The following is a 20,842-nucleotide window of genomic DNA, read 5'->3' as shown; positions in this document are numbered from 1 at the left end:
TATAAAGATTCACCACCACAATATTTTATCAAAAATAGTAGCAGAACATCCATTCATTGACTAATCTTCAAATGTTTTCTTTAAATCAAGTGACCTAAAAGATACAAAAAAGAGACAGCCTTTATAGTGGCTTAACACTTGTTAGATCCATGCTCCACGAATCACTCAACAGTTGACAAATCAGAAAAACTTAAGTAGCTGTCTTTGACTCGGAAGCTGTAGTGCTTGAGTAGACTGGGTGAAGCATATGACCATCCTTGGGCTCAACATGCACCCATTTGCGCCCACTCAGCTTGTGGTGCTCAAATTTAACACAGCCTTCTTTCAAAGCATAAAGTGTGTGATCTCTCCCAATTCCAACATAGTTTCCAGGATGAAATCGGGTTCCCCTTTGACGAACAATGATATTTCCTGGAATCACTCTCTGCATGTAAAAAACTGTGTATCAGCAAGAATTGGTTTCAAGAAAGTTCTATATGCAACAATGGAACAAAAAAGTCTCTTTGTGAAATGGCTGAATAGAAAAATTTCTCTGAACCGATTAAAATGCTTCATCCATTTTGTTCCAGAAGAGGAGATTTTCTTACCTCCCCCCCAAATTTCTTCACTCCTAGATTCTTTGGTTTTGAATCACGACCATTCTTTGTAGACCCTGCTGTCTTTTTGGTAGCCCACCGCCTAAACATCAAGCTCAATCCATCTCCAGAAACATCTTAAATTTGCAGAATGGAAACATATGTCAAGAGTCTCTAAACATTTCATCTATTACCAAAGCATATGGTTCAGGAAAGAATGGAAAACATACCACTAGCGGTATTGTAAGCAGGTGTGCTTGTTACCAGCTCTCTTATATTTAACCTCCTAAACAACGATGTTGCAGCATTCATCATGTAATTCACCAAAACCACGCTAGGGGCTGAAGAAATGGATTAGAAGGTAGGTTAACTACAAGATTAGTTCATGTGTGCACCGGCATGAGCATTTGCAGCTACTCAACTATTTGATTAGTCCCCCATATAGAGAAAAAATTTCAGAACAGATGCCCCGTATCACGATACTTACTTTAAACCCTTCCAACCACCAATTTCATTCCCTAATACCCCATCCCATAATGAAGAGGATTTTCTCCGGTCAGAGTGGAAGAGACAAGGAAGGTTTTTTAGTTATGCATTTCACATTCTACTAACGAATAGTCCAGGTTAGTCGATTCCTCTCTCTAATAATCAATAATCACACTGTACATTTTTTATTATGAATTCTCCAGCATATTAACCTAACTCAATTGGTTTAGATGAACAAATTTAATTTTAAGGATATTTTAATTTAATCAAGGGTCATTTTGATAGAAGCATTCCTAATTTCTCTCAGTGTAATAATATATCTAAGAAAAATACAAACTCAAATCAAAATTTGGGTTCATAATACAAACTCAATCCCAGGTCTGATTTCAATTCATAAAAAGTTTGAATCAATTCATTTAAAATTTAGATATTTGCATGATCCAAAGGGCAAATGTAATAACTTTGATATTACTTATCTTTTTAACAGAAGCAACAACTTTGGACTCATTACTCAAAGTGGAAACAGAAGAAGACAACTGATTACAGGGAGGAATAATACTAACAAAGTACAAGAGCGGCTCAACCCTAAAGTCAGGCACTAAAGCAGTAAATCACTGTAGCTCCAAAAGAACCAAAAAGCCCTAAATTCAGTTCAAACACACAATGATATAGAAAAACGAAGCTCAAATACATCTGAAAACGTACAAAAAAGAAAAAAATTCGACCCATAGGCAAGATCAAACGAAGAAATATATCAAATCCAAAAGCAGAGCAGTAGAACACAGAGACGGTAAACCCAAAATATGAAAGAGATACAACATACATACCTGGGAAGGGAAGAGATAAAAAACAGAGTATCAGTTTGAACAAATTAAAATGTTAATGGCTCACAACACACAAAATGAATATAAATCGTTAGTACTTGAAATTTTCTTAATGTAAGGAATTGAATTTTATTTCTTCATCTTTTTCTAATAAAAAAATAAAATAAAGATAGTCAAAAGAATTTATTTTCGTAAGCTCTTACATATTACTATAAAAAAATTATTTTCAATAGCCTATTCTTCAAAGTACTACTTGCAATGCAATTTTATATAGCTAAGTTCATATTTCACGAATAATTTTATTGCATTAACCATCAATCTTCTGTCAATGAGTCCTTTAAGTACATTGAATTTGTAGAAGCAAAAGTAGTAAATCCGGCAGAAGAACAAGTTTAACATCAACAACTTGTGCTTCCGACGTTAAGAATTCTTCCAATAATTCCGAGTCCGAGTCGTTGTAGCACTGCTATTTAACATGACACACTTGGAAAAGATCTAACATGAAAGTTGATATATTACAACCAGCACGGTTGTTCCTATTTCATTTTCTTTCTTCTTACAAGCCCTTCATAGATAGAAAAAAATACAAATAACAGATGGAATTTGGAAAAGATCACTTAAAAATTGGCCACAAAGGTTCACCACCACGCCCCAGTGGGGCTCTTCTATTCAATTCACAAGGTACAAAAAAGTGATTTTTTGCCGGAGAAATACAGGGTAGGAGGGCATGAAACACTCATCTTGGCTCATGTTGTACACCACATTGTGACTCTTATTGAACTTGCAACAAAATGAAATTACAAAAGGGAATGTGAATCCTCCACTAATACTTCTAAGGAGTGTTACAACAAGAGGGTCGTCCGAGTGACTATGAAAACCCAAATTTGGACAAGGCTGACTGGAACAACTCTGAGAAGGCCTGAGATGTACTCTGATCATCAGCTTTGATCTTTAACTGTACTTTACACGACGATGAATTAACTACACACTCTACAAGATAGGTAGACGGCTCCTCTGCTTTTTGTGCATAGAAGAAGAACTTGAAGTTCGGGGCTTGACCACCAGAAGCTATGCAATGGATTGAATGGCCTTGCATATGATGGATAAGTGTTTGAGATGTCATAATAGCCACTCCTTGTGGATTAATGGAAGTTTCCTGGTAAAGGAACAGAGAAAAGTAGTATCAAGATGAAGGCGATTCAACAACAATAAGGGAGGTCATAATAGTAAAAGTTACCATATTCATATCAAGGACACAGATAGTATACAAGTATCCAAAAGTTACAAGGCTACAATCACCGACTCACATTAATACAACACACTTTTTTTCCGAATTGTTGCAAATAGATGGCATTTTTCCTATAAAAGTGAACACAGAAAAAAATTGGACATCATGCAACAGTGCAATCGTATCAGAGGGAAGAATTTATCCAATGAAGCTTATTCGACCAGCAATTACTGCTTGATACTTCCAAGTTCCAATAAGTTTTGAAGTTCTAATTTACAAGTAATAACACAAATTAGTGAAATGATTTTTTTTTTGAAAGAGGTAACAGAAAATTCCTGACATGATTCAAACATTATTTTCTTGTGAATAGAATTTTTAGAGCGGACAAATATAAGGCAAAGTATCAGACTGTGCAAGATTTTCTGGCAATAACTGCCTCCTCAGTAACACCTGATATAAGCGAAGATTCAAATGTTTCCTCTTATACCTCTAATAGAAACTATTCAGTATATCCCTGAATGTAATGGAAAGAGCACAAGCCACACTCTAATTAAGCTGAAGCTGTAAGTAGTTCAACAGAATCCTACAAAATGCTCTCTCCAGGCAGTGGAGGTATTTCCTAGGTCTGCCTCTAGTGAACAAAAGAAATGATCAAGAGATCACATACTAAAAGTAAATGTGCACCTGTGATATTGATATTGGAAGTTGACGCCATTTCTGCTGGAAAGCGTTTGGTTCTAGAGCAGCTTTAGTGTTGAGCTTCAAAACAGGAGGTGGAGGAGGGGGGCTGGCTGCAGCAGGCAAACCAAGACCAAGTAGATCATCAATTGCAAAAGTAGCTGATGGCACATTTGGAGTAGGTTTGTAATCCAAGGAAACAAGATCAGTTTGAGATGGTGCAGCCAAAGAACCATCATATCCAGGAGCACTGTATGCAGAACTATTGTGGATAGAACCTTTGCTTTCTTCTTTATCAGAAGTACTCAAAAGTAAATCCTTATCATTTGCCTCGATTCTCAGTGCTGGGACTACATTATCAGTCGATTCTTCCCCAAGAGATAAATTTCCAATTTCCTCGGAGAAGGCAAATGGCCCTCTATGTTCCTTGTCAGTGAACATGTAAGAAGGCTGCAAAAATGGTTACGCTTGAGAAATAGGTAAAGTAGATTACTAGGGTCTTAGCAAAGATAAAAATGAGAAACATGTTTTATCCTTTAATATATGTAGTAACACTGAAATTACACTTCTGATTATATTCCTCAAATTACACAATTGATGAGAGCGAAGAACATCTGGGATACCTTTTGATAAACAACAGAGAGGCTGTTAAACTCATCGAAGATACGATCTTTAATTTCATTACTTTGTGTATCAGCAAAGACAGAAACAGCTTGCTTTGGAGGATTCACCACACGCTCTGCTATGGAGACATTGTACTGCAGAAGTCTATAGTATAATAATGCCCTGTCATGGACATCCTGCAACAATTCTTGACATCATTTAGAGGCACACAAACACTTCATACTCATATCTGTTAATCAACTGCCTCAATTTCAATCAAGTTGGGTTAGGTGAAAGAATATGTTGCAACTATTCTGTTCTATTTGGGCCTACTCAATAATTTGTCTCTTATATCAGTCATTATCTAGAAAAATAAAACAAACAGATGGGATACCTGATGAAAATCATTAACACCAGCAGCCAACGCAGCTCCCAAGGCTTTCTGAGTCTCTGGCGGTCTTCTAAAAAAGCACTTAACTACTGCTGTAAGAAGATGTAAACGAACCTGCACAACACATTGAAGCCAAGTCAAATAAAACCCCATAGACATTTTATACCTCATAAATGAAAAGGATAGAAGAACTATAATTATGCTGTTTAAGCTAACATGTCAAACACTACGAATATGAGCAGTTCAGTAACACAAGTTGGAGAATCGACAGCACACATAGAAATAACAGAGATTAAAATACAGGTAACATCTGCAGCCGGTCACACACAGTAAGGCAGTGCATCTAAAAGATCAAAAATTGTACAAGAGGCTTTAAATACAAGAAGGTGTTAGAATCCCCACTTGAAGAACAGGTTCTTCCATTTCCTTTCCAGATAAAGCCAATTCTGAACAAGACCTCACCTGGAAAGCCCAAGAAAAAGAAAACAGCATGCGTACCAAAATCAAGACAACAAGGTTGTTATCTCGTACAAGCATTAAAGACTACGAAGGTGTGGTTCTGTGAAGGGAAAGATAGGCACGAATCATTCTGTTATAGCTTTACACTTTATAACAATAGTCAACACTTTATACTTTTTAACGTGGCATTATATGTATGCAGTACAAAATAGCGGACTTAATAAAGCATTCTTGGAGCTTTATCACAATAACTGAATTTGTTGCAAGAGCATGTGAATGGTCTGACCTGAGTCAACATCTTATGTATCTTATTTTATTATATGTATAACACTTTTTCCTCTATGAAAACTACATTTACAAATGCCTTTTAACACACGCCAACCTTCATTCTGTTAGAGGATCCCAATCAAGAAATTCACATTTTTATTTCATTAATTTTCATTGCCACACAAAAGCTTTTCTTGTATCACTTCAAAAGGGAAACTAATGACCACGGATGATATGAATGATGTGGATGGCTTCAAAGTTCAAACTATAGAATCGAGAGATCCTAGATTGAAGCAATCAGGAAGGAGGCAACTGAACATGGGGACCACCTTTTGCAATTTTGCCGTCATCACCTTTGTACTATGCAAGTCATTCACTGACTTGCATCAACAAACTACAAGGTTACTGACAAAAGTTAGGGAGAATCAATGCTTACTCCAAACAACAAATCATTTTCAAGACTTAGGGCCTTCCAAATGAGACTGATCAGATTAGAAAGATCAACAGCAGGGCACGAAGGAGTACAAATATACTTGCATAGGAAGAAAAGCCAAAAACATAAAAAAGAAATATGCAGCCTGATTACCTCTGCAGAGTGCTCCTCTTCCCAATTCTCAATAAGACTCTCCAATACGTAAGGAGCATCTTGCATGTCTTGAGCATATTCCCCCAACATCCAGATAAGAGCTGCCTTGGCTTTGGGTTCCTGGACATTTTTGCTACTAATATTCCCTACAACTGCTATACAATCATGGCTCCATTGAGGATATTTCCTAAGGAGATCTTTCACAAGTACCTACATGAGAAAAGCTTAAATGGTCAGACCAAACAAGAATAGAAAGACATGAGGTCTCGCGTAATTTCACATGTTTAATGCACTATTCCTCTAAAGCAATATCATTAGAGGCTATTGAGATGCAACCCCCACCCACCCACCCCATCCACCCTAAAAAAATGAAGAAAAAACACAAAAAATAAGGGAAATGAGTGACAACATACCAGAGTTTCCGCAGTCACATGGTCCTTCTCCATTTCCAAAAACTGGAGAAGCCTATCTACAATTGCATTCACATCATATTGTTGTAATGCTATTTTGCCGACAGCCCTGATCGATTCTCTCGCCATGGGAATGTCAACATTTGCAGCATATTCACATAGTTCCGTCACTGAAGCCAATCCGCAAAGAAATCAACATCAGACTGGCTAGTCAAAAATGCAAACTAGTCGGGAGGCGATAACTTGAAGTTTTATAAAATTTGGATATTAAATCCCTTGACAGTACTCAGATGACCTAAACATCACCACACAAAAAGAGATTTATCGATTTAGTCATCTCCTTCGTTCAGTCTTATTCTCTATCTTAAGCATGGTGCACATTTTATACTCCATAACCGTTGAATCGACATCCTTTTTTGACAAGATATTCAATACATGTTAGGAAGTGATTCTCAAGATGTTGTTTCCGCATCACCTATGTTCCAAAAACTCACCCTACTCCCATCACCCACTGTCCCACTCTGAAATATACATTTTCATTGAACTCTTCTCACCCCTTTTTTGATGCAAGCCAAGTTCCATCAAAACCTTGCACACAAAGCCGAGTTAAGGAGTTGGTAGATTTTTCATCAAGACGCTACTTTGGAGACTTGGGGGTTCGGGGGTGCTTGAAATGAAAAGGCATGAAGCTCAAGAACATGTTTCTCACACCCCAAGCAAGCTCAAATACACATCTTCAAGCTATACTCTCTTTGATCATGAAGACGGAGCACTTGAAGGTCATCGAAGGTTGACACATGATGGCCTTCAAGATTTGGAAGATAGTTTGGATGAGAGAAGAAGATGTAGCCTTATACGTAGTAGCTAGTCTAGACATAGGGGAGAATAGCTCAGTTAGACCTAGATTTTTTTTTGATGTGTTGAATTCTCATGAATTGAGTATACTCTTGAGGGAGTTTGAGGCTAAGACCTTTGTTTCTTGACAATGCTTGATGAGATTGCTTGCTTGAGGATCATTCCTCTTGAGTGTGTCTATAGTATAGGTGCTTGTTTGGTGTTCTTAATAGGAGGTTTTGGTTTTGATATAGCCATTGTTGCATGTTTGCTCATTTTTGTGTCTTGTTCTATAGAATTGGTGCTTATTGGAATATTGCTAATTGGGGGTATTGTTGTCATACAACCATTGTTCTCAATTCTTATTCAACTTGTCTCAACCATTATTCTAACATTTTTCTTTCACCATCACTAATGTAGTATATAAGTCAACATCTCAAAATCCATATCCAGTCAAATATATAGAATAAAAGTGAAAGAACAAAATATTCACATATATGGATGAGCAATATAGGCAGGGTCTTTACAGGACAGGAAGAAGCACATTTTCCAGGAATTTCCTTCCACCAGATAAATTTGTGTTAGATAAGGAATGAGTGCATGCACATATAGTATTTTTCTTATAAGCACGCCTATATAGTTTTTAGCAAGAAAGTTTCATTTAAGAATTTGATTGGAATAATACTTCATTTAAATTTACTGATCACTTTTTTTTCAGCATAAAACTACTACTAGTTTTACTGATTTACCACTTAGTTCAACTGATTATTGTACAAATTCACTCTTTCTTACCCTTACCCCCCCACCCACCCCTTCTTAAATTTACACAGCTTTACAACTAATTTTACTAATTATTGTGCAAATACACTCTTTTCTTACCCTTATCCCACCTTATTTTTTTTTTCCAGATTTGTGGCTGGGCAACACCAATAATCTCTTTGATCAGGATCTGACACCAGGAAATAAGGTATACACAAAGACCTTGAGGTAGAAAACTTTCATTTAGTTGACTGATATTGATACTCACCAATTTCGTATGTATTGCTCTCATTTGCCACGGCAGTCAGCATCTCAAGCTTTAGCTTTTTGACATAAAATGGCTCATTGTATTGGCAGTAGAAGTGCTTGTAGTCAGCTGAAAAAATATAGGGTGCACGCATCACCAGCAAATGTAGATGGCTTAGCACAGCATAGGATTGCTCTGGACCTCCTGAGCTAACTAATGTAAGTAGAGGTGCTTTTATACGCTCATATACCTAAACAGAAGAATGAATAAATGAAAATTAAAATTCAGCCATAGTTAAAAATTAAGATGCCTCAAGAAGAAAATTACAGAAGATTTTGCGCAGACTATATTTTGAGTAACAGCATTTTGCATTTTATGCAGCTGTTAGGTAACAAAGGTTGTCAGACCATTAATTACAGAATAGTTTAGGTGGTTACATAGCTAAGTGTGAGTAGTCATAGTTTTACATGACCTCCATAGGGTTAATATAGTCATGACCACTGTAAAGTGTTTTCCTCAACATGAAAATTCTAATGTGTGCCTATAGAATGAATAATATTTCAAACATTAGCTTTTGTGCATTTTCTCACTATCTCCTCCTTGTTTCTCTATAAGCTCACAGAGACTAAATCTGGTAAAACATTTAAAACCAATAGAGCATGGGAACCTCATTTGTCTATAAACTATACCAAAGGTTTGTTCCAAGGTTTTGCGTGATTGACAGCTAGGGGACCAATACTGACAACCAAAAATTTGAGGACGAAGAGGATCATCATATATGTAAGCTAGTTCTATATGTAAATGAGAGAAGATGTGGATCACCTCATGTTGCAGTACTAGATATCAATACAATTGTGGTGGGTGGTTTTGAATTGATTCTGAATACAATGGATGATGCCGAGACAAAATCCAAGATTTTTTTTGGACTGATCTTCAGAATATTTTTTTTTGAAAAGGTAACACTTTTATATGTATCCAAAAATTAGACCTGACACAAACAGTTACAGGTCACCATAGTTACTAAGGAGTATCAAGAAGATCTTCAATCCTACAACAAAAGCTTATATAGAACCTAAGACATCCATAAATGATTCTAGATCTTCTATATACTCCTATTTACACCAAAAATAGAAGGCATAATGCATAAACATGACCCTTAACTTGACGTCAGTTGACAACTATGACTTTAACTTTGGGTGTGTACAAGTAGGCCTTAAGCTTGTATAAAATTGAGCAAATGGACACATTCGTCCTACATGGCACCCTACATGACAATTTTGTGTCCTACATGGCGTCCTACGTGTATTGTGCCATGTAGGACACTTGTGTCTACTTGTTCAATTTTATACAAGTTTAAGTGCCTACTTGTGCACATTCAAAGTTGGAGGGCATAGTTGTTCACTGAAGCCAAGTTAAGGGTTATGTTTATGTATTATGCCAAAATAGAATAAAGCATGGCAGACATTTTGGGTGTGAAGTTGAAAACTTCCCTACAATATATCTTGAACTGACACATTTAGGGAGCACGACAAGCTACAGGATGACGCGGTGAGATGAACATTATGTGAGAGGAGATTGGCCACATGGAAAAAGCATACAACCATTATTAGTATTGGATGAAATTCCATATTTACCAGTGCACTCAATGATCCCTTCAAACATTGTTAACCAACTAGAGAAAATAAGGAGAGCCTTCCAACGGGATGGCAACTCTGAAAGAAGTAGTATCCATCTAGTAAAGTGGCCCGCAGAAACAACTCGAGAAAGGTGGAGTACTTTGAGGGTTAAAAACCTGAAACTCCAAAACAAAGGCCTACTCTATAAGTGGTTATGAGATTTGGGATATGAGCAAGTACACCCCTGCAAGAAAATTATTTTAAGAAAAAAAAGTATGTGGGGGTGTGGGTGTGGAAGAGTTCTGGTTCACCAAATCAGCAACCGGTTACAGTGGAGGCGCCCTCTGGAACAGATAAGGATATGATGGGGGGATTCCACCAGCTGGCTCAGCTCATGGGAGATGGAAGAAAAACCAGAATGTGGGATGTCGCAAAGTTTCAGACCTTTAACCAATGGTTGTGAATCAGGAAGAAAAATTAACCATACGAAGTTGTAGATGATTGTAAAATGAAATTGAGGGTAAGCTCCACAATTGTTACACAACAAATATGTACTAGAGTTCTGGAGTGTTTTCCTCAACATATTTGAAGGGTGATAAGTCATGAAAGGCAGCAATAACAAGTTGACAAGAACAATGCATTATAGAACTTCCCCTAATTGCATGGAAGACAGTAAAATCCACCATCTTTTGAGCAGTTTGAAAGGAGAGAAATAGCAAATGTTTTGAAGAACTATTTTTTTACATTAAATATAAATGTCTGTAGATGTTAATTTCTTGCATAACATGATTTTTGTATATGATACTAATTCTTTAGTGCACTTGATAGATTTCCTGTAGTGTAGAAGAGACTTCTGAGTCAAAAACTATGCTTCAGCCCCGAAGAAGTTAGGGTCCGGTAAATGAATCCTCACTGACCATGTTTCTGTAATAAAATATTGATCTCAAGCTGGATATCAAAAATAAAATATTCATCTCAGGCCAGTATTTGACAAAATAAAATCAAAAACAAAAGTACTAGAAGTTTTGTATATATTTTACTGGCATACAATACAAAATCGTACTAGGGCTAAAAGACTCCTCTAGAAAGCGTAGGATGGTAAGTAAACAAACTAAAATGACTAAATCATATCCTCTACTAAATGATGTCAAACATATAGGGTTTTTTTCTTTCAATATTTTGCTAAGTTCCATGAATTCCAAGAAATTGTAGGATAAAAAAAGAGAGGACCTCTTAGTCCCTTATATGTACATAACATGCATTCTGTTGGTGCAATTTAGTAGAGACGTTTAAATTACTTCAAGAGAGAGAGAGGGTTGTCATAGGTTGATGGCTAGCACGAAATAGTCAATGATACATGCAATTATTTGATACAAAGGATTCATATGGCCAGCTCCAACTAATTTGGAATTAAGGTGATGATGTTAATTGATAATACATGTAACAATATCGAAAAGGATAAAGTTAAGGCTAAGGAATTGCTGAGTTACTGCCTTACAGGAGGAAATAACCCATCAGAAATAACCAACTCATTGGATATTTACATTTTATGTGTAATGTACAGAGGATTAAGATTTTAAAATTGGGTCATTTGACAATTCAAGCTGCAGGAAACATTAGTTCAAGCTGTCTGTTTTCCCTGTATAACCATATGGGATCTCAACTGACTACAACTTAAACAGCAGTTATCATAAACATCTGAATTTCACATGCCCCCTCTTACACAAGGCAATTTGGACCAAGAAGATAATAAATAAAAGTTAAAAGGAAACGAGCTGTCAGGAAGCATAGTCAGAAGGCTAGTGGAAAATAAAGACAACAAAGTTAGTTGACTTCTTGGACAGTAAACAATTTAGCTGAATTATTTTTTTGTGTTGACAAGGGAACCCGCAGACGCTATCCTTCGAGTGCGGACAGAGCAAGCCTTGTTCCGGTGTAATGACCCGCAAACCACACAAGAGAGGTAAACTGCACTAGGCAAGCCCCGTGCAACAAGCTCGACCGAGAAAGTATGCAGGGAGTTTGAGCCTAAGACCCCCATTTGGGAGATCACCCACTCAACCAACTTGGCCACCCTTGCGGGTACTTTAGCTGGATTATTAGTAAAAAGAGATGGCCGAGCAACCATAGACAATACCATCTACTAAGGAAACTTTTCAGATGAACACTAAAATGGGAACCTGTTGATGAATGTCAGCCATGGAGAGTGTCAGTTGCAGAAATAACTTGATTGTTGCCAAGACAACAGCACCATTAGCATGTTGAAGCCTATCTTCAAGAAGATTCATCATGTCAAATATCTCACTACTGTCAGAAGGCACATACTTAGAAACCAGATCAAGAACAGCGCATTGAGCCCATTCGCTGAATTCCTTGAACCTGCACAATCATATTTGAAAGATAAGGCAATCTCTCACGAGAAAGTCCAAACACCACAATGCAGAGTAAGGGAGCTAGAGAGGTCTACTAATTTTTTCATGGGATTTGACAAAAAAAAGATAGTAAAGTCAACATTGACACAGAAATTTTATCATCCGTGTAGTATAACTGTTTTAGCAGATTAAAGAAAGAGCCTCCCATGCAAAAGAGTCTTACATTACTGCAAGATCATAAACGGCAAGAGAAAATATTAAACATGTAACAAAATGACAAAATATAGAGAGGAGAGTGGGAAATTTAACTATTCAAAGAGATATCCTCACCGAGCACTTTGAGCTAGTTTACAACCTGCCTCTTCCCAAGTACACTAGGCTTTTAGAAAACAAAACTTTGTTTCTTTGATAGAATAGTCCAAGAATTTTTTTGATGACCAGAATACATAGTGCAATAATAAAAAGAAGATAAAACTAATTGCAGTCCATCTTTCAGTTGAAGGATCGGGACTGTAAAGGGCATTGAAACATTACATTCCCTCCAGAGTATTACTGTTAAATTGTCTACTTCAAATTACAACCGAAGGCAACTTTTTGATACATCATTGGTCAAAAGCAGAAAAAAGCTTACTAAGAGTTCCGCAATCCTGAAAACTTTTCTCCAGAAACCATTGGTCAAAAGCAGAAAATAGCTTTAAAAGTATTTCAGTCATTTTAACAGAGAAGTGTTTCTCACCACTTATTTATCAAACACACCAACGGTTTATTACTTCCTCCATCCCAATATATGTCACACTCTTTCCTTTGTAACTAGTCCCGAAAAGAATGACATTTTTCCACATCTAGTAACAGTTCCACTTCAAACTTACACTATCCTTGATGAAATAATTTTAGCCACAGAAATTTCTATGGCTTATTTTAGACCACAAATTTCAAAAGTCTTCTTTTTTCCCTTAAACTCTGTTGCCCAGTCAAACATCATCACATAAATTGGATGGAGGGAGTATTAGTTTGCACTTCTATTCACACGTAACTACTTTTTTGTAAAATCAGTTTAAACACTTTTTTTTTTTGAGACAAAAATCAGTTTAAACACTTGAAAGGTACTTTTCAACTAGTGATGTTATCAGCTTCTTTCAATTAGCTAAGCTAAATAGACTCTTACTTAAAAAGAGAAAACAATATAAGTCACATGTCTAAGACGAATAAGGAGAGAGAAAGAATACGAAAAGGAAAGATGAATAATTTACTGTAACACTGTATGCATGACAAGTTGATTAGCATCATCAAGATGCAGCAAGGTATAGCTTTACATCTTTTTCATCTTTTACTAGTGAACTTCATAAATGAGTTTAACAAAAAGGGAAACTTTGGAAATTTTCTCCTAATGAGAAAAAAAAATTAGAAGAAATATACGGACACACAGGAGGAGGAAATGTTCGAAACAAAAAAAAAAATAGAAGATATAAAACAAGAAGTCAAACCATTCCCTTTGGAGATCAGTTTAATATACAACTATGCTTGATAAAAGAATTAAGTTAACATTCACCTCTAAACAAGCACTGAAACCATTCCTTTTGGATATTGGTTTAACTCCAGAAATGAGAAAACAATCCATCTGAATACCTGTTAATTATCCCTTAAGTATCCTTACTATATAAGCTAGCTATTGAGGTTGAGTTAGACCTACAATCCATTTTTCTTATATGGTGTCAGAGCTAGACACATCCTAATTCTAGGTTTGTCCAAATGTCCAGGCTTGACATGTAGGGAGGAAGGGAGGCTAGTTAAGTGTCCTACATGGATCGAGGAAATGAGTTGTGTCTCCTTGTATGTCTTTAGGAAATTCTCATCCCATAAGCTTGTCCTTGGGGTTAAGTTAAGCAAAAAGTCCTTTTTATTTACATGGGTATTACAAACAAACCTATCCATGTTATTTTCTTTCCCTATCGTTGGATTCTTATATTATATTATTCACACTCTAATTGTTCAAGCCTGGACATGAGAGGAGGTATTAGTATGTCCCATATTGGTTAAGAGAATAGATTGATATCTTCTTATATGGTCTTGGGCAATTATCAGCTTATGAACTAGCATATTTAAGCTAGATATATCCCAAATCAAAACTAGATGCATAATTTTGTTTTTGAACATTGTAGTATCGTGCTCCATCTGAATACAAACTGCAAGCATAGTACTTTCATAACGAATTACCTTTCTACAACAATTACTACACCTCAATCCCAAGTAAATTGTGGTCGGCCATATGAATCATCATTAACCATGTCACTCCATTTAAACTCATCTCCGGCCAATGTAATACATAATACAAAAAAAATAAAAAATTAAGAAGTACTAGAAATTCCCAATAGCTTCTACAGACCTATAAATCTCTGACAGGACTGAAAGACTACAAGAAAGTATATGACCTAGAGTAAACATACTGACGTGACTAAAACATATTAATAAGTGTTGCATGTATGGATCTTTTTCTTCATTTGTCACCTACTTTTTCTCTAAGTTTGCATCAACTCCAAGAGATTGAAGATAATCAAATGTAAAGAAATTCACTAAAACCATCAGTGCTAACATCCTTCTCCTATGACAGCAAACTATCCTAAAGCATATTCCCTCCAGGAAAGACGATGCATAAACAAGTGCATGTAACCCATACTTTTTCACAATCAACAAGATTCGATGATTTTGTTTTTATCCCAAAAAATTTACATTATCATTGAGTCCCTGAAGACGACAAAAGACTTTACATGTTACTGGCCATTCTAATCTGAAGAAACTATTAAAATTCTCTGCAACGTGCCACTAAACTAAAAGCATATTAGCCTTTAGGAATGCAGATTTACTAGCAACACTTATGTTCTATAGCATTCAAGCAAGCTAAACTACTTGAAATCCTCAAAGTCTCACAAATACAAGACCTTCCTAATGTTTAAAACCAATAAGGTATGTAAGGAAGAAAAAAAAACAGTATCGCACCAAGTAAGACATAAAGTACATATCAACTTAATTCAGAAATTAGTGTAGAAAATTACACCACCAACAGGTTTTTTTTTTCTTTTTGATTTGTACACAGTTGATTTACTCCATACAGTACACAGACATGATCACCAAAAAGTAAGAAAGCAGATTGGAGATTATATGCAATCAAGTAGTTATGACAACAGTCTACCTATTCAAAAGGTAATAAATAAGTGGCTTGCTTAGCAGGGTTTCTCTTTCTGTTGATGCTTCCTCAGATTTGGTTGCTTCCAAACCCCAGATTTCCTGTAGAGCGCACAAACAGTTGGCTACAACCTGAAGAAAGAAGAAAGATGGATATGATGAGTAAATGATAAAGCTAAAGATCATGATAGTACTGCTTCTTTTGCACATGAAATTAGAGTTGCTAAATGTTTTCTGGTGATAAATAAAGAGCTTTGAGATTCTTTGAAAGGCATTCTATGTTGATGCATGTACATGGAAATAAACCATGATTGGAGAATCTTAAACATATTGGGAACTGGATCAACACTTAATAATTGTCTGAAGCAAAAGATGAAGACTAAGGAAAGATATGTCAATTTTTCTTAGAGTAGCGCCATTCTATATACAAACAATACAAACTAGGTGACATCTGAAGACTATTACTTGAAAGTAGCACGTACTCTGGGATGGTAAAAACAAGAAATTCAATGCCATCTATTTTTAACTGAACAAAAAGAACCACACAGAGAAACTTCCATCAACCTGAATTTTCTCTTCTCTCAAAAGTAAACTAGCTTCCAAACCATAGTTTAAGTTCTCTATTGCTTTTCACACGAGGAACCAATCAAGCTTCTAGAAAATTGATCTATTTCTCTCAAATTTATCAGAAAACATTGTAAATATTGAAATGATTATCTGTTATGACATGCATGGAATCCTCACCATCTATGCTGAAATGCTACCCAATGGAATAGAGAGAGAAGGAAAAACTGAAACCACAAAAGAGGGAAATCTATGGGTACATCAAAAAAGCGTGTCCAACTACTTTGTTGTCATTGAAAGTCATGTAGCAACCAAATAGTAGGTGATAATTGCTTTGAAAACTCAAGCACAAGAAACAGATGAAAAGAAGAAAGATGTCATGCAGATTACAATGCCAGACCTGAGCTTCTCGGTCATTCAGCATCAAGTGCTTAAGCGTGGCAGGAAAATCCGCATCCATGCAAGTTGATTCTGAGATATGGTACAACTTCAAAACACCCATGGTTGCAACTGTCCTAACATAACTATTTGAATCCTTCAACCCTGCACCCAAGGGGCCAACCAAGTACTCGACCAAATTTGTCACCCGCAAAGAACACAAGCTCCGTAGAGCCAAACCACGAATCATGGGATCTTCATCTTTGCAATCCCTCTGAAGAAAATTAATGGTCAAAAGCGCGAGATCTGGGTTGTGTTTAGCATAGTTACCAACATAAAGGTAGCACATCTTCTTTAGCACAATGTCTGAGGTTGCTGAGCACATAACCATTTCGCTGAAAACTGAAGAAACGTCGATCCCAATTGTCATACACGAGATCACCTTCTTAAACAACTCCCTCTTTGCATCATCAGTACCCGGAGCTCGACTACCCGCCAACTGCCTAAGCTGCGTCTTCAAATCCGAAACTTCCCCTTTTCTGCCCCAATCAAAATTAACATCAGCATAATTTCACACATTGTTTTATACTGCATGTAAAACTCCAACCTTCGCCATTTTGAAATCCCTAATCTTTATTTACAGCAAGCAAAGCTCATTTTCAACCAGAAAATTGCCTTATGCAATTATAATAAAATAAGACACATGATACCAAACAAACATTAGGTTATTAATACAGAATAATTTCGCAAAACTAGTGAATTTTGAATTGGTGAAATTTCTTTAGGTCAATGTAGGAAATACCCATGTCATGATCGAAGCTAGAAAGTCCAATTTTGATCGTTTCTTAAGTAGTTCAGTAGTATTTCCCACTTGGATATTTCAAGAATTCAACTAAAGACAATTAATTTCATCCCCTTTTCCAAAAGGGTCAGGAACAAGACAATGAAAAACAGGAAAAAGGTCATACTGGGTGTGGGGGTTTTGAATTCTCCATCCTAAAGGGTATACGAAAGAGAAAAAAAAAACTGCAAGGAAAGAAAGGAAGGAAGAATTGTTACCCGGAAGGTTGAGAAGGTGAAGGTGATCGATTAGTTTGAGCTGGAGGAGCCATTGATGCACACCCACTGGATCTTGATTCTTTGTCTCTACAAGAAATGGATCTCAGTTTTGGTTTATGTAATCCCACAGTGCAAAGGATCAAATCAGTATTGGAGAGAGTTTTTGCTTGCTGGTGTTCTGAGGCTTTCTGGCTTTCTCTCGCTAGTGTGACATGGATGTGGAAGTATCAATATTTACTTACATAGCCCTTGAAATTGGTGAATATGATACATTTGCCTCGCAAATTAATAAGTAATGTTGAACACATTAAACTCAATTTCCACATGAATATAAACTTGCTTTCTAAGCCACTTGATTTTTGCCTAGTATTAAGAGTAAGAGATTTTATTAGTAGCTTTAATACAAAAATAAAGGGATAAGGGTCTGAAAAATATCTCAATTTTGGTTGGATTTGCTGTTGCGATACTAAACTTTCATAAGGACCTATTACCTCCCTAGACTATTTAATACCGTATTTTTTACCCCATGAACTATTTAATAGTGTATTTTAAAGGTATATATGTGTCCACGTGGACACATTACTATTTATAATTTTGCATTATTCTTTATGTCCACGTGGGAAAATATATATATTTAAAATACAGCATTAAATAGTCTAGGGAGGTAATAGATCCTCATGAAAGTTTAGTATCGCAACAGCAAATCCGACCAAAGTTGGGGTATTTTTCAAACCCTTATCCCAAAAATAAACTATGTCAAATTTGTGAAAGTTAAAAGGAATTGAACCCTTATTATTAAGTAAGGTTGTAATATAATATATATATATATAATAAGTAAGGTTTTTGAGCGAGGGTATTATATGAACCTCTTGTTTTAATCTGGCTCCGTCTCGATCTTGTAGGATATATGTTTCTATATTCAATTTATTTTCACAAGAAAGAGTAACGGAAAATTTCATAAATGTTAGATGTTGAGGATAAAATATTAAGTAGCAGAAATTAACTTTTTCTTATATGAGGAGAGAGCAATGGACATTTTGTAATTCGAAAAAATTGTGGAGTGAAGAGAGAGTATTATGAATAATAGGAGTAATCAAAAGAATCTTATCACCTCGGATAATTATTTCACTATTGTTATAAAGTTATATGAAAATCTACAGAGATTGTGAATTATTTGTGATGTGGTGGAACTATTCAAAGTAAGCAATTCTTTTATTTGAGAGATTAGATGTATAGGTCATATAGTCGGCAAAGTTGCCTTGAGACTCAAGTGTTGTAATTTGAGCGGCATACATTAACAATGTGTTAGAATTTGCCATATAATTGGGATTGGACTCTTTGATGATTGATGAACGTGTTAAAGGAAAAAAAGTTGAAATCCGGACAAATGGTGGAATTGTGGTTGGTTGAATTGTTCAAATACATTAGTTTGGGAGCATTTCACCTTTAGAGAGAAGCTTATGTGCAAATGGTAATGGATAAAATACAAGTGAGAATGACAGTTAAAGTAACACAAGCATTAATAAAATGTCCTCAAAATTTAAGGGTTCCTCCACACGGTTCATAATCGGATGAGGAGTAAGGGTCTTAGATGTGAATACTAGCATTTATTGGTCCAAGACACCAAAAAGACTAGCTAGGTTATCTACTTAAGAATGTAAGATATACCCAAATTTTTTTAATAAGAATGGGTGGAAAAAGTGTCTTAATCCAATGTTCGAATACCACATATTACACCACTGAAACAAGACATGTCATACTACAAAAAAAATTCAACGACTTTAAGCAAGAGGGAACAAGTACCCAAAATTAACAAAAGCGAATACGTAGAGTATATTTAAAGGCACGGGATAACTCTCTAAAGAACTCAATTGTTGATGTAAATACTAGAAAATCAAGTAATTAGTCACATCTTCAAATAGCATAATAGAGTGGCAAATTTCCTAGCAAAGGAGGGGCAAGAAAAAAGTATTTTGGCGCACCCAAAAAGTTGATAATGCTTCTAGTATTTACAAATGATATTGTTTGGGCAGACATTTTAAAAACTATGTTTGAAAAAAAAAATTGTAATACTAATAATTATTTGGTAGTTACCACTAAGTTGAAGGTCTATTGGAAATGGTAAAATATGTATTCATTTTATCCTCTCTAAATCTCACTCTATGAGACTGTGTCGTCGCTAGTATTCAATTTTTTCAGGAAAACACATAAACTTTAGGGGTAGGGGTGGGGTTCTATGGCCCCTTTGTTTTTGCTCTAAGTGGTATAAACACAACTTCTATAACCAACACCAATTTTTGAATAATGCAATATATTTTTCGTACCACTCATATTTTGTGATATAAGTTTTCTTTTCTCTTAATATATTATTCGTTTCATAGTCTATAATTCTTTTTTAATTTCTATTAAAAGGAATTCAGGAATATAACTCAACAATCAACTTTCATTCAAAGAGTCTTATGCATGGATTCTATATATGTCGGTCATTCTTGAAGGTTGAGTTTTCTTTACTGAAAAGTATTTAAGATTTTTTACGATTTAAAAAAATAAAATTGAATTGAATGTGGATTGAGTATTATTTTTATTATTTTAGTAAAGAGAAAAGACATAAAGACACCATTAAAGTTGTCCCGTATTTGCATAAAGACACCTTAACTTTCAAAGTGTCCTATCACCCCACAGAACTATTTAATATCTTTGTAAATAGGCCATTTCGACCCATTCCCTTGTCTATGCTGTCGCGCGTGTTGCTCACTCCCTATGATAGAATTCAACCCGACCCGACCTGACCCGACCCTATTCTTTGAAGAAAAGTCATCTTCTCCTTTCCTCTTTCTTATTTCTCAACTTTCCCTAAAATCTGAAGAAATAGAAAAGTTTTCTCGTTGTGTTGGTGTTGATAATCTCGTTGTTGATGTGTCTTGGTAAAGATTCTTGGAGGGACAAAATATTGAAGGTCTAACATGTTAGGTCTCTACATCATATGATAAAGATCTTCTTTTTTTCCGATTATTATGATTTTAGGGATTATTATAATGTAAAAGTGTTGGAATCGACCTACTATAGTTGCCATTATTAAGATTTTATAGTTTTTCATTGTGTTATTGAATAATTGCTACTGTTAGGGTTAGGGTGTTATGTTATCGACTTAGTGCGACTGTTAGTGATTAGGGTTCTGTGTTATCGACTTAGTGCGACTATTAGTGATTGTGTTTTAGGTTAGGGTTTGATGTTATCCACTTAGTTAGAATCTTATTTTTTGTCTCTTATACATTGTAGACTTCAATTTTTACATTATCGACTTGTTTACAAGTCTTTTGTTTTGT

At 35.7% G+C, this 20,842-nt stretch overlaps 2 protein-coding genes across 2 annotated transcripts; both read right to left on the bottom strand.

Moving 5' to 3' along the window:
- Window positions 1-23: 23 nt before the first annotated feature.
- Window positions 24-940, bottom strand: LOC125838673 (uncharacterized). The gene is made up of 3 exons (XM_049517711.1): window positions 806-940; window positions 588-712; window positions 24-424 (listed from the first exon to the last, which is right to left on the bottom strand). Exons 1-3 carry the CDS (start codon window positions 888-890, stop codon window positions 191-193), a joined length of 444 nt encoding a protein of 147 aa, XP_049373668.1. The 5' UTR covers window positions 891-940; the 3' UTR covers window positions 24-190.
- A 1,544-nt stretch (window positions 941-2,484) lies between these two features.
- Window positions 2,485-17,736, bottom strand: LOC125838500 (beta-adaptin-like protein A). Its single transcript, XM_049517538.1, has 11 exons — window positions 17,517-17,736; window positions 16,480-16,996; window positions 15,523-15,647; window positions 12,144-12,342; window positions 8,369-8,597; window positions 6,511-6,677; window positions 6,098-6,307; window positions 4,789-4,899; window positions 4,415-4,591; window positions 3,798-4,241; window positions 2,485-3,041 (listed from the first exon to the last, which is right to left on the bottom strand). Exons 1-11 carry the CDS (start codon window positions 17,567-17,569, stop codon window positions 2,754-2,756), a joined length of 2,520 nt encoding a protein of 839 aa, XP_049373495.1. The 5' UTR covers window positions 17,570-17,736; the 3' UTR covers window positions 2,485-2,753.
- Window positions 17,737-20,842: the final 3,106 nt, after the last annotated feature.

This window comes from Solanum verrucosum, unplaced genomic scaffold, assembly GCF_900185275.1.
Source record: "Solanum verrucosum unplaced genomic scaffold, falcon-dt-bn FXZP01000182.1, whole genome shotgun sequence".
NCBI classification, from domain to species: domain Eukaryota; kingdom Viridiplantae; phylum Streptophyta; class Magnoliopsida; order Solanales; family Solanaceae; genus Solanum; species Solanum verrucosum.
Note: the sequence above shows the minus strand (reverse complement) of the source record. Positions and strands in the feature narration are given on the sequence as shown.

Excerpts from the sequence above, each read along its gene's own strand:
- LOC125838673 (XM_049517711.1), bottom strand. The coding sequence starts at position 890 with ATGATGAATGCTGCAACATCGTTGTTTAGGAGGTTAAATATAAGAGAG. Across the intron at positions 713-805 it reads TGCTTACAATACCGCTAGTG|ATGTTTCTGGAGATGGATTG; the intron begins GTATGTTTTCCA and ends TGCAAATTTAAG. Across the intron at positions 425-587 it reads TGAAGAAATTTGGGGGGGAG|AGAGTGATTCCAGGAAATAT; the intron begins GTAAGAAAATCT and ends TTTTACATGCAG.
- LOC125838500 (XM_049517538.1), bottom strand. The coding sequence starts at position 17,569 with ATGGCTCCTCCAGCTCAAACTAATCGATCACCTTCACCTTCTCAACCT. Across the intron at positions 4,242-4,414 it reads TCTCTGTTGTTTATCAAAAG|CCTTCTTACATGTTCACTGA; the intron begins GTATCCCAGATG and ends CCATTTTTGCAG. Across the intron at positions 3,042-3,797 it reads TTCCAATATCAATATCACAG|GAAACTTCCATTAATCCACA; the intron begins GTGCACATTTAC and ends TTCCTTTACCAG.